Below are 18,531 nucleotides of genomic sequence, written 5' to 3'. Positions count from 1 at the left end.
TTTTCTCTATCCTGACTCATGCTTACTGCTTACAGAATCCGATGGAATGGCGGTGTGTCAGGCCATGCTGGATTCTGCTGGCTATCAAAATGATGTCCAATAATTCCTCCACCCCAACCCCCACCCTCCCAAATGGGAACTTGTAATGGCGATAATTCAGTCCCGCTCTCCTAATATTCATTGTAGATTCTGGGGGGGATCACATCCAGCCCAACTTGTCTTCAGCAGAAGACTTCATTGACTGGAATGTGGTGACATCGAAGTAACTAGCGTCCTGCTAGTTTCTGATGCAACTAAATGTCAAGATGTTGTAATCAAGACTAGTTGCAATACCTCTTCATGTACAAGTATCTTCATTACTAGTACAGGGTCCTAATCAATCATGCTAGTCTGTCTAAGACGTGCGCATTGACTTTCCACCATTATGCTCCACAAAGCGTCTGGCTTCCACAAGTCACGTGATAAACGGGTGAGTGAACTCAGCGTCAACTCAACGACAAGAGGTCAAAACTGGTGAATGCCAGAGACGTCCTCCATGGCTGTGTCTCGTAGACAATGGTTGGCAAACACCATGTTTGACTTTGAAAATATAGTTCATAGTTTCAAATCATAGTTGATAGTGAGCAATTCCCATGTAGCACTAGTGTAGAGGCCAAGGCTCTGACTTCGATTTGCTTCACAGCTCATGCGGTTGAAGTCTAGAGCATGAATTTCTGACATGCATGCAGCTGTAGCTAAGGCAAGTAAAAAATAGCATCTTCTGAATTAGCAGTTCAAATGAGGTCCGATCAAGCGGTTTGCACGCATCACTTGTGAGATGTTGAAGTACGATGTTTAGATCCCATGCTGTTGATCCTCCAACTTGAAGGAGTGTAGTAAGGCAAGTAGCTCGGGTACTTTGGTCAGCCTGGTTCCCGTTTCCATGGTGACGACTGAGCTAAGACCTGCAAAGTATGTAGAATGTAGATAATGTTGAACAGCTGTCTGATTTTCTTGATGAATCTTTGTAGCAGCACTGGAGGGGGAAACGCGAATGTGTTGGAATTTTTCCACCAAAGATAATACCGTCATCTCTTGTGATCGGAGGTGTAGTTTGCAGTGGTATGTTGCAGTCATCTCGAAGTCATCTCACACATTGTACCCATGTGGGGAATCGAACCCGGGTCTTCGGCGTGACGAGTGAACACCTTAACCACTACACTACCCCACCGCCCCTTCTTCCAGTAGAGTTCAAGACATTCACCCACTGGAGACGGTTGTATGGAAACGGCTGAGGGTGGAAAACTCCAGACATTCCGACCCTGATCTTCAATGTGTACCTCCTGCACGCTCCAGTATTAAACTTCTTATCTCTCATTCTCTGGATTCTGGAGAACTTGGACTATTTAGCGTAATGCCGACTTGTCTGCTTGAGCACCATTGTCAAGGTGTCGATGGACTTGATCATCATGACTTCTCTGAAGTCTTGGGCGATCATCCATGTTACCCCTTCAATCTTGTTGAGGAAGTAGATTCAGTCCCACAGTGGTTGAGACAAGGTGTTCGGACATAAACTGCTGATCCTTCTCAGTGACGAAAGTTGACAGGATCATTCACTCTTCCTCCTTCGCAGGATTGCTGAACTTGAGATGACAATCTCGTTGATGGCTCTAAATCGAGCCCGTCCGAATGTCGTCTATCTTGTAAGATTGTTGCGGTGACTGCTGATGATCTTGTATGCCTCGTCTACATCTGGTGCTCTGATGGAGGGCTACGTTGCTCGAGGTGTAGCATCAACGGCGGCTCTTCGTAAATATGTCATTCTTGTAGAGGGACGATCTCGTCACCACAGGACTTCTTCGTCGAAGAATGTTGATTCTGCGACGACTTCGTTGCAGATGACGATTGTGATCTAGACGATGGCGATGGCCCTGCTCCTGATGAAGTACTCTTCTGTGGTCTTGGGGACGACTCGCTGGACCCAAGGTATATCCTCAGGGACACGCCTGATTGGTAACTTGCATGAAATTCAGCAGTTAATGAAAAAACAGTTACCCGAATCTAAATCATCTAGTTAGACATGACTAAGGTAATTCGACGTTGCCTGTCCCTCGCACGCCTGTGAAAAGAACAAATTTATCCAATAAATTCTGAAACAGATAAATTTCTGTAAAATTCAAAGCAAATAGTGGAAGAACATAAGGGCTTACACGCCGGAGAAACTAAAAGCGGGTCAACCGCTGACAGCCGTTATTTACATTGTAAATAAAGTCTAAGTTTCGGTGGACGAAATACATGCTATATCAACACACAATAATCACAAATACACAAATTGTGCTACATATACATAAACCAAATACCACATATGACATAAATATAGTTCAAGGACCGAAATAGTTGAAAATCCTATCGCCGTAGTGGATACTCCAGGTAACTCCAGCCGCCCTCGACCGGCGATAAGAAGAGAGTGACAAGCATGGTCGGTCAGCTGACAGTCTGCTTTATGACCGCTTCTTTTTAGAAGGGAACTTCATGGGATTTCAGGTATTCCACTACTATCGTCAGGGAAGAGGAGATAAGCAATAAACATGAGTCAGGATAAGGAAAAATATGGGTTTTACACATTGTACCCATGTGGGGAGTCGAAACCGAGTCTTCAACGTGATGAACAAATGCTTGAACCACTAAGCTACCCCACCTCCCCTGTTTTTATATGAAGCAGAAATCTGCAAAATGTAAAGGATGGATGCAGGAGTGAGCGAGTGAGTTTAGTTTATTTTTAAACACTCTTTTAGCAACTTTTTCAGCAATATCATGGTGGGGAACACCAGAAATGGGCTTCACACATTATACCAATGTTGGGAATTGAACCCGGGTCTTCTCTAAATCTTTGAAGGGCATTTAGGCCTATGACAAAGAAATTCATGAGGTACTAGTAGTGTACTTACTGTTGAGTGTAATACTTAGGGTGTTGGACATGTTGTTGCTCACTATCTCATATGGCAGCTTGTCAGATGTGCTCCCTGGGGTCCACTCGTAGTAGCCTGAAAATTTTTGTTATCTTAATGTTTGAATTTTGTTAAAAAGTGTCCTCTGCAATATTTCAGGGCTATGATGGTGGTCTGTAAATAATCGAGTCCTGACCAGACAATCCAATGATCAACATCATGAGCATCGATATTCCCCAATGGGATATGCTGACATGTCAACTAGATCAGTGAGCATGTCCACCCGATCCAATTAGTCACCTCTTACATCATGGGTTGACGACTTGCTTTCCATCTTAAAAGTCATGATAGTCCATAAGATACTATATTTCTTCAAATCCATAGCATCAAGCATCAAGAGGCAGCCACATTGCAACAAGTGCACATGTGATCTGGCTTGGCTCTAAGTGTTTTCAAGTACATCTAAACCTGATTCAGTTAATACTTACTAATTTTGAAATGTTTTATACTGGATGTCCCAAGACCCAGAGTGTAGCCTGAGTTGTCTGTGGGGGACTCGGGCTCCAGACGGTTGATCTTGCGAGTACGCAGACCCGTGTCCAGCGTGACATAATATGACTCCAGCAGACTACAACACTTTTCCTCCAGCGTGCACCAGTTGAGGAACGGCGTCACCTCCAATGTCCCAATCACGTAATGATGATGGCTGTCAGGTTCACTCTCTGAAGGGGTCATCTTGGGGATATGAAGCTCCACGGTGACTGAGATTATGTGGTTATTGTTGGAACCTGGGTGAAAACGAAACAGCAGCAAATAAAAGTGGTGGCTGAGCAAGTAAGATTGCTAACTATGTGTGCTGGTTGTGGTTGAGATGAATCATCGATATGTATTGATGCATCGATCCATGGGCAGCCATTTTGATCAATGGGCCACCGATACAGTGCATCGATATAAAGTTTTAAATTGCTGTATATGGCAATACGATATTTTGTATAGGCCATGATACATTGATGTTTAACTTTGAATATTGGGCTCCTCTCTTTTGAAACATACTATTCAGACTTGAGGAATACAATATGACTTGAAGGTTATCAGCAGACATGCACCATGGTCCCTATCTACAAAGCATTTTGTATCAATCATTATGATATATCTTCCATGGCTCATGTATGTCATAGCGCTAAAAAACACTTTGTGGACCTGAGCTAATTAACTACCAGCTTACCTGTTTGGTTGAGATATTCCTTGCACAGCTTTGACGCCACACTGAAGGCCGACCTGCCAAGGCGGTCCTTCTTCTCCAGGTCAAGGTTTGTATGTTCCATCAGCAATTGCAAACAGTCCTAGAACAGACATACAGTGTGAGTGCAGACATACAAAATAGAACATATAGCCAGTGTAAGAACACAGAACACACATTTATTTAAGAAGGGGCGGTAAGTATGATGAATACAATCATCTCCAAAAGTGGGTGATTTTTCAGCAGTGGCGTGGTACACCGGAAATGGGCTCACTGTCGGAAAAGAAGTGAGTTTATGCCACACTTAGCATTCTAGACCCATGTAGGGAATCGAACCCGATTCTTCTCTGTTATGAGCAAATGTTTCAACCATGAGGAAACCCCATTGCCCCTCGCTTCACCAAAAACCAAAACTAACCAACATCTAGACCAGTATTCTGACCAACCAAACACATGATAAGATACATAATACTTAGACTAAGTCCATTTCTGGACAAAGACTAAAAGATGTTGAGGCATTGTTTTTTAAAGGCTTGGTATGGACCCATTTAAAGGGTGCTGATCATGGAAAGTAGGATAACAAGCAGAAGAAAGTGTTTTTGACCCTCATAACTGAAAAACAAAAATGGCGACCAAAATCTTTAAAATTGTTGCTAAGTGTGCATAGCATTTCGACTATGACTGTATCCCTATTTTTCAAACTATGGAAACCTGATTTTAATCCTATACACTGTGAACACACATGACTGACCTCTTTTTCCAGGCAGGCCGCCATATGAGCCAATGTCCAGCCACCCTTGTCAGCCATGCTGACCACATGTTGGAGAGATTCTGTCTGCTCATCCAGGTCAGTCATGACACCCTGGCGTTTAATACTGTGGTGAAGGATATGCCTAAGACAGTCAATATGGCTGCCAATCACAGCAGTGTGGAGCGGCGTCAGTCCAGACTGCAAAACAACACAACATGCCAACCATTAATATCTGCGTTCTAGGACTTTAAACTTTGGATGTGAGTGAGTGGATGACTTGTGCCCAATCCTCTTCTTGAACGAATGAAATATGCTTCAATAAAACAACATTTTCAGCAATATTCCAGAAAAATCAGACTGTTTGACACAAGAACTGGGCACCACACATTTTACACTTCTGGAGAATAAAACCTGTGTCTTTAGGATGAAGAGAGAAAACTGAGAGCAAACTCTCAGTTATCAAACTTGTCCTGGCATTTGGGTTCAAATTTAACATACAGAGCACCTGCTAATCCAAGAAGTACCATTCTGCGAAGTCATCTGGATTAAATACCTTCCTGACTAAATTTACACCCTGAAAACTGACCTAAAGAAATTACCATTTTGTCTCATTGATTTCCACAATGTGAGTAAGTGAGTGAGTGAGAGAGTGAGAATGGTTGTACATGTCTCCCCACTGCTTTTCATAAAAAATACTGACTAAAATAAATGATTCCCCTGCATTTGGAATCAATCATTTAGGCTACAATTGTAAAGCTGAATGTCTCATATTAACGCTTCTGATCAAAGAAATGCATTCTGTCTTCCATTAGAGTGATGCCTTTATTAAATGCAGCAAAAGTAATCCTGGCATGAGCTGTGGAATCTTTATTTGTGTGCGTCCGTGCGGGGGTGCCTGCATGCGTGCCTGCCTGCGTGCCTGGGTGCGTGTGTATAAGAACTCACCATGTTTGTGACCAATGGCCGGGCTCCGTGTTCCAGCAGCAGACGGCAACATTCGGCATGCCCCCTGGTGGCAGCAAGGTGAAGTGGTGTCTCATTGGTCTGATTGCCAATGTTCACCACTGCAGCTTTGTCCAGAAGAAGTTTCAGGCAGCTGAAAAAACATCATCATCATCATCATCATCATCATCATCATCATCATCATCATCTTTGGTGATGGGACAGCACAACAGGATCATGGGAAATGGGGTTTAACATTGCACTTAAGAACACTTTGCTCATATGATGACTTGCATGCTTTTGTACATAGGGCTGTTTATACTAGCACTGACTTAAGCTGGTTTTATAGCACTAGCTCACTGAGATTAATCAAGAATACCCCACTCAGACAGATTATATGGACTCTGAGTCGACCATGCCAAGCACCAGGCAGCAACCATGACTCACCCTATATTAAGGTCTTTAAGTATAACACGGCCTGGCAACAGGATTATGGAGAAGAATGATGCACAAACACATGTTGGATGACAGACATAAAAATTACGGCAGAAGATAAAGATGCCAGGGAAAAGTTTTCAAAACGATGGTTATTTTAGATAACATATTTGTTATTCTAAACCGTATCTCAACATACTGCCATCAGTTTAGTTCAACTATTCATAGATCTTTCTTTGTTTTTCCTTCAGTTTGTTCTCATGATATGGTGAAATTACATTTTGGGCTAATAAGAAACATATTACATCACAAATTCATACAGAATCTCGCCCAAGTGTCTACTGACATCAAATATATCAACACAAGTTAATAAAGCAAAGCAAACATCTGAGGCTTGCCGAGGATATTTTTACCTTTGTCAACACGTGTTGATATAATTGATATCAGTAGACACGAGGGTGAGATTCTATTTATCATCCAAAATCATTCTTAATTAGTTTTCAATGAAAAATGTACATCTCTGAACACAGCACTGGCACTAGATGCACAGTGCAACTATGACATAGCATTGGCGTCATAGCATTGTCAGGGCATTGTGCAAAATCTGCTGTCAAAGCCATATCTCACAAGAGGTATTATCTGATCTCACATAAGCGATATCTCCTGTGGAAGTTTTGGATGATAAATACATTTTCTACTTTTCAGTCCTTTCTGGGCAATTAAGTCCACAAGTTTTGTGACCTTCACTTACCTACTATGACCATTTGCAGAGGCCAGGTGTACTGGACTCAGGAGGTCATCCCGGAGAGCATTTGGGTTACCTCCTTTGTCCAACAGAAACTGTAAACAATCTGTAACAATAGTGACTCTTTATTGTATAAACTGACAAGTCATCAAGTAACACACTGTCAGTACCTTACAGGTTCAAATTCACCTCGTTCCACAATCAGCAGTGATTACAAAGGATTAATTTGCAGTAAGAACAGTTTCTTCACAGCTTTCCTCAAAAACAGTACTTTGCCAGAGTCTGTGAGTTTGATTTTACGCCACTTTTACTAATATTTCAACGATATTATGGAGGAAGACACCAGAAATGGGCTTCACACATTGCACCCATTTTGGGAATCGAACCCACATTTTCAGTGGGACAAGAAAACCTTGTGCAGCTCCACTAAATCAATTTTGCTGGATGTTGCTATGGTGACAAATGATGATGTAAAAGACACATTATGTAAAAAACATGTTGCAAATACTTTTTTTTTTTGGTAATTTTCTATAACTGAAAAGATTCACTTGTAGTGTTTTGGCTACTTAAATCACAGGAAACAGATGCAAAGTTTGTAAAGGCAATTCTCCTTGAGAAACCACTATTCTCAACTTTTCAGAGAAGATGAAGAGATCCATGTTTTAAGAAAAATATACTGGTATCTTCCAAATGTGCGGCAATATGTATTCAAGTAGGCACATCTCAAGTACTTGAGATGATACACACAATAATAACATTAACATGTAACATAGAAAACATGGCCAAATCACTTACATTCATGTCCCCCTTCGGCAGTGCAGTGAATAGGGGTCGTTCCATCCTTCATCGGTAAATTCACATCAGCATCTCGTTCTACTATAAGCGTTTTGAGAAGGTCAAGGTCACCACATGCAGCATGTTTGTGTACAGGAGAGTTTTTAACGAGGTCAACAGAACAGGTAGAGGATAGGGAGGGGGCAGATACTGGCAACACTAGACTAAATGAATCACTCGGACTTGCTTCACCTGCAGACAAAAAATGCAACAGATCATGAGACATCTTGGCAAAATATTCCATGAACATCATCTCTGGTTTATAAGCAACTGCATCATTTACTGTGAGGAGTGAGTGAGTTTGTTGGTGCTGTGATATATTTCAGTTATCTTACAACATGAAACCGCCAGACAGCATTTACCACATTGATAAATTTATAAGCACAACTGAATTGTCTACAGCATGTTAATCAGGATTTGTCTATTATTTAATCCCTCTGGACAAATCATTAAAATATTGGGATTTTGTCAAAAATCAGTTATTTTTTGTTTTCATATATTCTAAATTTGTAAAAAATATATTTTGGATATTTTGGATAAATGGGAATTCTTTCAGTCATTTACTGCAGACCTTGACCTGAATGTCGACTTCTGAGCAGGTTGCAATAAATACTGATTATCCTGGAAAATCCGTAATTTGTGAAATCAATCATAACTGAGTTTCACACACATTTCAAAAACTGATTAGGGATTTGAGGACTGAGTTCTCCAGTATATCATTCTGCTGAGACCAATGAGAACAGGCCATTGTAACCAACAAATCACCTACTGGTCCATTACTATCACAGTGTAGATAATGGGAATTTATTCAGCCCTCGAATACCAAACTATTCAAGATATTAGGATTCCAATTACAGATATACTGTATACACACAATAAATGTCATGAATTATGTCATATAATTCATAATTATATCACTCACTACACCCATGAGATTGATTACATACATACATATATGATGCGATGTTTAAGTAATTTAGAAATTTTGAAATAGACTGTCAAGATTTTGACATAAATATCACTTTAGTTTTGCTATCAGTATAATTTCACTGCATGTAAAGTAGTCCTCGTATCTTATAATTTGTCCATTAATAGGATGAAGAAAAATAATCATGAAAAAATAAATAATGCACTTAAGTCATTATAAAAAAGGGTTATCATTTGCCAAAAAAAAAATATCTTAGACATTATAATTTCTATGGAAAACAGTTATTCATGATTTCGGAAAATACCATTCCCTGTTCTCAAATAATTCAAATAATATACCATGAATGTTTAAAAACAAGTGATGCCTACCGATGTCTTTACACTGGTCTCAAATGAAAAAAACAGATTTGTACCTCTATATAGCTCGCTTGCATGTTTAAATGTCTGGACCTAATTATTGGCTACTATCTTTGAAACGGTCAAAACATGAAATACACTACAACATACATAAGGAAATATTTTCAAAATGGCTGCTGCAGAGGTCATTTTTTGACTGTCAAATAATTGACAATATTGAAGTCATAGTATTGTTGTTGCAGTTGTTTCTGAACCAGGAATTCGGTAGTCACTCTAAGCATGCATTTAATGGAAATATCACTGATAAATCTATATGTCACAATAGAGCATTATCATCAATCCTAACATGGTGTAAGTTAGAAATATGGTATCTTAATTACATACTAAGTTTAGCATTCTAGTTCCTATAAATAACAGATGGACGTACAGAGAATTTCACAAGCACATATAAACAATGGGTTCTGGTGAGCTAAAATTTAAGCATAAAAACATGAAAAAGAGCATGAAAAGCTCAAACCATGAAAACAATACAAACTTGAAAAACAGAACTCACAAAATTCAAAAAGTGTAAACAAACAAGTAACAAAGAAAGTTAGCATTCAAACAGCATAGCAAAGCTCCAACTTTGGCAGGGTCCTCCAATTTCTTAAGCCCATAAAACACTAACTTCTGATCTTATTTGAAAATTTCAAATTTCCCATGTTTTATTTTTCATCTCAATCCTTAAAACAGACAACTTTGTTGGTTTTTTAGTATACAATTGTATTAATTTCATTGCATTTAAATGTCTTCATAACACTGTTGCCAACATACTCAGTACATAATGTTTTACACTGTACTCAGCTACATTCCTGCTATATGATAGTGATCTCAGATAACTTGAGACAGATCTTCACAACTGGGATAGGTTGACGTGTCAACCTATCCTGTATAATCGCCTCTTACAACAAGCATGGGCTACTGAAGACCAATTCTAACGTAATCTTCACAGGTTGCACACAAGTAAACATTAGCAAGCAAACATATCTTCATTGATTTCCTACTTTCATGGGTTATAAAGTATATCTAAATGTACAATTTCATACACAGTGATCACATAAAATCGTAATATATATTTTTTAACAGTCAGATTTTACTTCTGGGCCTTTAGTTTCAGCTAATCTGGGCAAATCAATACCATAATACTTCTAATAATTTCAAAATAAAATAATGTAATTGGTTTATGTTTGGACAAGACACTTATCAAAATGGGCAAGATCTAAAAATAACTATTTTCACTCGTATTAACCATATTAGGTTTGTTGGATGACAAACAGCAAAACAATTCACGTCTCTTAACTTACCATACTTTGTTTATGTGTTATGAACAATACAAAAATCACACTCCATGGTGAGTCTTGATGTTTTTTGCCTATGGACAGTCGTGGACCATTCTCTTCCCACAGAGGTTACTTGTCATATCTTCATACAAACCTCTGTTCTAATACGGCCATATTTGCTGGTTCTCACAAAATCCCCTAGCGGCAAATAATCGCAACTCGAAGTATCTCACTTCTGTCTATCCAATCAGAATGCATGATACATCGACTTGCATACAGCTTGACTAACCTAAGCAAGTTGGCGACTTGTGTTGATGTGACACACAAGTTTAATAGCTAGCTTGTCTGTTGTCAACGAGGGCGATGGAGACGCCATTGAATCGACATTTCATGGATCTGCACTGTCTGGAAGAAAAATTTGCGCCTCATGTTGGGGAAGAGGTTCTAGTTTTCCTGATGCATAAGGAAATTACCGAGGCCTTACGAATGATTACTTTTGAAAGAACGTTGCTGATTGCACAACTAAATCAGATGGCAACCAATCACGAATCTTGAACACTCGCACCATGAAAGACCGGTATTAGAACAGAGGTTCGTAGGAAGATATGACAAGTAACCTCTGTGGGAGGATGAGTCGTGGACATGAACACTGAATACCAGAAACACAATGTCAACAAATTAGAAATATATCTACAGTTCACGCATATACTTTCACTGTTGGGTTACACTTAATTCATTGTACATCTGAACTAAAGGTTTGTTATCTTTTTGCAAAAATTATTCAAAATTTCATTCCATACTCTTACATTAAACTTGGGAAAAATAGTGCATGAAGATATCTATTGGTAATACTGTAGCCTTAACTATGTTGCTTATTGGTTTCACAAATCTGCAAAGGGGCGCAATCATATCGCATTTCAGCGCAAACATTATGACTGTTAGTCTTCTCACACATGCTCTAAAAATGGGAATGTTTGAAAAACAAAAAAATAAATGAGTAGAAAATATTCATAAAAATATATATAATAAGTATAACAATATGAAAAAATCTCTGAGAATCAACAGAAAGACAACTAAAATGCTCAAGTCATTCACGAGCTCGTCTAATCCTAACTCAAACATTAAAAGATGGCAGTCTCACAGCCGTAATACTCCTGATAGCAGTTTTAAAATGCAATAAAAGAGTTTGTCTTTTAAGAGGGAATACGGTAAAGAGCTGATGACTGTTATAAACACTTGCAACTCACACCTGCATCTACATGCAGGAGTTGCACTGTGTAAACATGCAGCCTAATACCACCTAATATCCATAGCCAGTGCTTGGTGAATAACATCCTTCATAACACCAGTGAACCCAAGCACTCCAGCAGTCCCAAAGGACAAGCCTCTCCCGGTTCCAACTTGCCCTGATGTGTCTAGCAGGGAAGCAAATTTTGGGTAAATGGCCAGGCTATATATTACTCAGGATGATGCTGCTGATGCTGAGATAGACTGTCTCGAAAACCACGAACCACATTATTTTCCCTTCTGCCCAGCCCCCTCTACATTGCTTAATCCGTAAATGGGGTCTTGATTTCCTCAGGTTCTGAATTTCCAATGTAACTGGGCCTATTAAATATAAAAGTACTGTTGCTTTCTTATTAAAATTACATGTATTCAGAGAATCTGTATGTCTACTGTCTGCAGAGATATCAGGATCCTGATCTGGATGTTTAGCACTGATTGGTACCGCAATGTATAGGCTTACTCTTTCATGTTCCTATTTTAAAGAATATTTTTATTAATGCTACAGATTATTTCAACTATGGATAAAGATTTTCAGTGGTATGCTTTGGGATATTTATAAGCCATAGTGAAAGATTGTTTCCAGGGATATTTTATGACGTGGTTACTGATGATATTTTGTCATGTTTGCTGATATTTTAGCGTTATTGGCACAAATGTTGGACATCATTGTCACTGATTTCTTATTCTACAGTTACAGATGTGATATGGCTACAGATGGTTTATATTTTACAGTTACCACCCTATAATATATGCAAAAGTATCCTATTACTCTTCACTTACAGATGCAAGATATAGCTACAGATATTTATATTTTACGTTTTCTGTTTAACTGTTTCTGTTACAATTACAGATTTTCCAATTAATATTTGTCTGACTCACAAATACTTTCTTCAAATTAATACAAATTATTACTTGTTTTTAAGCACTGATTACCCAACATATCATTAAACAAGATTTTTCAGTTTTGAGAATATTTCCCCCACCACCACCTTAAAATATTTGAAATGATAATTTCATAGTTACATTTTTGATATAAATATTTTATTTCACTATTTATTTGGCAAAAATTTTTTTTATGGTTGGGAAAATGGATAAATCAACTCACAAGAAAAAGATAACAGATAAAAGTCCCTTCCATTATAGATCTAATTTTTTATAAATCACTTTTCAAGTACAGGAAAAATTTCCACCATTTGGAAGGCTGGAAACAATCTTGAAACCTTTAGCCATGTAACCTGAATGCTTAGAGACAAAAATGATTGGTTACAGGGAAAGCCTGGGTCACAGATGTGATAGAGGATAATACCCAACTTGCATATACATTGTGGTTTCTTCTATTTCCGTAGCAAGGGTTCCTGGATATTATTCTGCATGAGGACTTTCAGTAGGATCCTTACCAATGCCATCACTGACTGGCAGACATGATACTGATGCTTCTACGGTTATGAACACTAATGAGGTCACAGCGACCTGATGCTCCATGTGGGTGCTACAGACACTGTATCATATGCTGATGGTGGTCAAATCCTCGGTGTTGTTGTAACCCAACACTGTCACTGATGCCTCCACTGATGCAGTCAACTGGTACAACCAGCTCACTGGATGATTAAATCACATGCTCAACACTGTGCACTGACGATTGGACTTTGGAATTTTTAACCAGTTATTTTTGGGGTGGTTCATGCTTACTGACTGAAATAGGATTTTTTAAAATGTAATTAATCTTTTTTTTTGTGTTTTTGGATGGAATATACTCTATTTTGGTTTATTTGTGGCTGCTATAAACAACACAATGGAATAGCAAAATGCACCATGTTGATATTCAAACTGGGTCACTGTAATGTTTAAAGCATGTCACACTGACTTTGACAAAAACATATTTATTGGGTTATCTATTGTACTGACATTGCATACTGGTAATTCACTTAACACACAAAAACTGTTTGCTTTAAAACTTAAATAGGGCTGTAGAATGTTTTGTTAACATTGCTGTTTGGGAAAATAATATCATTTTCAAAATGTTATCCCAAATTCAAATGTGTATTTTCAACATGTGAAATAAAGTTTATCACAATACTTATTATGAGTCAACAAAAATTATAATAGATACAAATATACGGATACTTCACAGCATACCTTAAGTAAAATAACAAAAATACCAAAGCAGCCAGCATCCCAACTCTGACATTTTTAAAAATTTCTTCATCCAAAATATGTGAGAAAAGGTCTTGGTCTGACCTATTTGCACTGCTTTGAAATAGTGACAGTAGTACTAAAGGGCAGTATTGTACAGTATTTTATAGTATTGTGTACTGTAGGTGCCAAGAGCAATGTCCTTGACAACTGTTAGCACTGTTACCAACATACTTATCTTGCCACAAAATAATAAACATCATGGCAAAGTGCCCAAAGACTACTGCGTACTGGAGCTCCAGTAAAAAAATTGTCTTGGCACTCGTGACGAAGATATAGATGTACTTCTATGGTACAGCAGAGTCAAATTACAATGTTTCTATAAACATTGCATTAACAACTTTCTTAAATGTAATTTTTTAATGTAAGTTCACTGATCTTATATTCTTGGAAACGTATGCTACAATGCAATTAAGGAAAGTTAATGGGTTATGGTTTTTTCGGGTCTGGAATCTTCATTTGGATATTTGGACAAAATGCTGTTTCCCTATATCTCCATGTGTGTTTGTTGGGGAGTTGTTACCTTTGGAGCCTGCACTGTGAATCATGGTAAAATCTTAGAAAACAAGCATTATGATCTGTTAAAAAATTAACAGTGAACATGGAAACATTAATGACGTTAATAAACAAGCTGTGTTGGTGAGTTTAAATTCCTTTAATGTTAGCTTGTTGATGGATTTTTGAAAAAACGTTTCTGGTAGTCATATACATTTTCTGGGCATAATCTTTAGAATGAAGTTGAGGTTAGTTTTACACTGCTTTTAGCAATATTTTAGCAAAATCACAGCTGGGGACACCAGAAATGGGCTTAATGCACTATACCCATGTGGGGATCCCAACCTGGGTTCTTGGCAAGATGAGTAACCATTTAACCACTGGGCTACCCACCTCCCATATTAGCCCAGCTGATACTGGCAAGATAAAGGGACACAACTCTGTAGAACTAACTGTTGATCACTATATGGCATCAATTCTTTTTCTCTCAGACCAAAAATGTAGGTTACAGATCTGGAAGACTGGCAGATATAACTTTGCTGCAAACTTAATTACATTCAGTGAAATGTTTGAAAACAAACAAATATGATTAAAAATATGTGTAGTTTTGGTTAACAGTCCCTGGAATAAGTCACAGCAAAATCCGATGAGTAACTGAGTGATATCCCGTATAATGTCTCAAGTGGTGTCATTGGAACAACCATACCTATTGACATAAAGGTTTCCAAGCATTGCATCCATGATGCTGATTGACCTGGTAGCTTCCTAAGGTGGGGTTAAAAAGTAACTTAACTTCGGGAGTAGTTAGGGCAAATAAAAATCTGTAAAAACAGGCATCCTTTCCTGAGGGAATGCCACTCTCTCACTGTTTGGCATGAACCACTTTGCAGATTACTTTTATGGATTGTCAAACTGACACAAATTTTAGCCCCATCTGTTCCTTCATGTAACAGTGCAAATTCAGTCATTCTTTCAAAGCCATAGTAATCCCTGATGCATAATGAATGTCGGTTATCAACTAGTATCCATTGAATATATATTAAAGCTCACCATATTCAAAATCATTAGATCAAAGAATAAAAGAAACCAAAACATATTGGTACAAATAATTTAAACGAAAAAGACAGATGATTTAACTGGCAGGTGATGTTGTGCAGTCTTGTTAAAAAATAAAATCATCAAAATATTTATTGAAACAAATCAAACCAAGGTTACTATAATGCATCCAAAAATAAATTTAAGATACAAGTGAACGAATTTATCTGTAAACAAAGATGTACCTTTCACCCACTTCTTGGATCATCCAAACTCGCATGTATCTGCTACACAAGACTGGCTCTCTCCTGCAATTTGATTGGTCCGATTTCTTATTCCTGATGGACACTGACCAATGGTCAGATCCAGTTCAAAGCAGGCCTGGTTATATAGGTGTACAATGGTTATGTTATGCATTGATGCAATTTCAGCATCACAATACTGTTAAGAGATTTGAGAAAATTTGTCAAAATTTTATCATTTTGAATTTAAGAATTTCTCCAAAAGGAAATATAATTCCTTATAATTAAGATTTGTATATGACAACTAAAACCAATATAAATAACATAACAGCAAATCATGTTTACAGCACAACACATATATCTGGCTGTTCTATATGTGAAAAATGTCACTGCCTCAAGGATATATCAATACATTTGTCAGTTTATGAATATCGTAACCTCAAGTATGTATATAAACAAAATAATATTTCTACTTGCTTGAGATTCTTTGGGTATCGAACACAGTTTCCAATACTGTACTCATAAATAAAAAATAACATAACCTTATGAAACACCAGCTCATATTACCAGGCTGCCAAAAGAAGATCTGAAACTTTCGTTATTTTTATGCCGACAAATATGCTAAAATTTGCATATTAATCCATGCAAAAACAAAATTCCACTTGAACTATACATGCCACATTGAAAGTTTACAAAAACAAAACACAACTAAGACCAAATATAACTACAAAATCACTGAAATGACTATTGTCTCAATGGAGGTAAACCAAAGGGAGGGAACTCTTAATGTACAAAGGGAGACAACTGAATTAGCACAACACTGACTGCACAACACACACTGCTCATTACATCTGACTGACAACACAGGGTTAGAATTATAAATATTCAATCCATCTTTTATTATATAGCAGCTCACCACCAGAATAACATTATTCTGTATCATACCATGTTGCATTGTTCATGATTATTTTCAGGAATGAGCTTGCAAGTGCTGAAGAGACAATGTCACTACCTAGCCTCAGTTTTAACATTCAAGTCCTTAATATTTATGGTCTACTGGGACTTGACCTTCACACTGAAGGTGGTACATGTGAAATACTATTAATTGGGACACGAGAGGTTGAATGTGTCCCCGCCCATGATGGTAGATTCATATGAATGCTACACAACAGCCATTGGACAATACTGGACATAGCGGCCAGTGTTTCGAATTAAGAGCAAGTCTTGGAATATAATGGAGGGGTCCACAAGAAATGGGTTTCACACATTGTACCCACATGGAGAATGGAACCCAGGTCTTCGTCGTGACAAACAGTGTACGCTTTAACTACAAGGCTACATCACTGCCCCTTTGAAATTGAAAGGAGCCTTATATCTTTTAACATTACAGTTAGGAGGACCCCCTTGACTTTCAAACTGATTGTAAACATTGATGACACAACAGATCAAGCAGAGAAATATACCACATCATTGAACATCTATAAGTTTGAAAGCAAAATGAAAGCATTAAAACTACTGAGTGCTTGCAGAACAAAGCGAGAGAGTACTGTGTAGATCTTTCACAGATCTTGCAGCAATGGTGTAGAGGGGCTCAAACACATTATTGTTCATGGTAAGCAAAAACATGGACTACTGGACTAATCACTCGCATTTCTTTCTGATCTTCTTCATGTTCAATGAGTGAGTGAGTAAATGAGCGAGTGAGTGAGTTAGTGATTTCATGTTGCTTTTAGCAATATTCCAGAAATATCTCTGCACGGGGCACCAGAAATGGGCTTCATACTTTCTACCCATGGTGGAATCAAACTCGTGTCTTTGGCGTGATGAGCCGACACTTTAACCCCTATGCTACCCCAAGGCTCTGTTCCACAAGATTTTTTATTTTCAATTGCCAGTTACTCTTATTCTTGAGATGGAGTTACAAAAGATATATCTTCTAAGACTACTATAACATTATCTAACAGATCAACTTTTCTAACTGGCTTATGATAGTTGTTATGCTTTAACACAATACCTAGCACAGGTATAATTCCAATGATTTTACAAAGATGACCACCATTCAATGAATATTCTTTATTTATTAAATAATGCTTGTTTTCAGTTTAATTTGCGTGTTATTCATCAAAGAGAGAAATATTCCAAAGACAATATAACCTAATAAGGCAGGATAAAAGTGAACACTCTTTCAGTGAGTCTAGTTTTCTGCTGCACTCAGCAATATTCAAGCCATATGGCAGACATTCTTACATGTTTAAATGAAATGTTGTGACTAGTTTGATTAATGTCAGATGTCACCTTGGTAAAAACATGTTAAGAATGATTTTGTTATGTTTTTCTGAATATAATGAATAATACATAAACTGCTGACTTGCTACTTGATATTCATGTATCATATTTGCTGCATAATGGATTTATTTCTTACATTATTGTATTGACATCCTTCAGTTCATTTTATTAATAAAAGTTTCCACTATTAAACTACAACATATAATACCATGATACAAAGATCATTTCCAGAGCAATAAGCCTTTAAATTAGTGAGTATCATCAGGTTTTCCCTATAATCCAGCAATATCTTAGCTGGAGAACAACATAAACTGGTTTCAAACATTGTTACTATTCACAGAATCAAACCTAAACCTTTAGCATAAAAAGCTAACATCCTAAACATGAAACTACCCAACCATCCTGGAAACATCTGAATAGGTAGTTGAGAGACTAAAATCTACTAAAACAGCTGTTATTCACAATGCTTTCACACAGTTACATCAATTCCTGAACACGCAAAGGGAGACAACTTAT

General features: G+C 37.8%; 1 protein-coding gene across 2 annotated transcripts in view; it reads right to left on the bottom strand.

Annotated features, from left to right (window-relative positions):
- LOC137296946 (cortactin-binding protein 2-like) overlaps positions 1-18,531 on the bottom strand; it is a 74,000-nt gene that overhangs the window by 16,602 nt on the left and 38,867 nt on the right. For both annotated transcript variants that reach the window (XM_067828861.1, XM_067828862.1), the window contains 7 exons: positions 7,836-8,066; positions 7,047-7,146; positions 5,864-6,014; positions 4,919-5,116; positions 4,153-4,270; positions 3,416-3,715; positions 2,928-3,023 (listed from right to left, as the gene is read on the bottom strand). In XM_067828861.1, coding sequence (XP_067684962.1) covers positions 2,928-3,023; positions 3,416-3,715; positions 4,153-4,270; positions 4,919-5,116; positions 5,864-6,014; positions 7,047-7,146; positions 7,836-8,066 — 1,194 coding nt within the window. The remainder of the gene's footprint in view (positions 1-2,927; positions 3,024-3,415; positions 3,716-4,152; positions 4,271-4,918; positions 5,117-5,863; positions 6,015-7,046; positions 7,147-7,835; positions 8,067-18,531) is intronic.

This window comes from Haliotis asinina, chromosome 9, assembly GCF_037392515.1.
Source record: "Haliotis asinina isolate JCU_RB_2024 chromosome 9, JCU_Hal_asi_v2, whole genome shotgun sequence".
Taxonomy (NCBI): domain Eukaryota; kingdom Metazoa; phylum Mollusca; class Gastropoda; order Lepetellida; family Haliotidae; genus Haliotis; species Haliotis asinina.
Note: the sequence above shows the minus strand (reverse complement) of the source record. Positions and strands in the feature narration are given on the sequence as shown.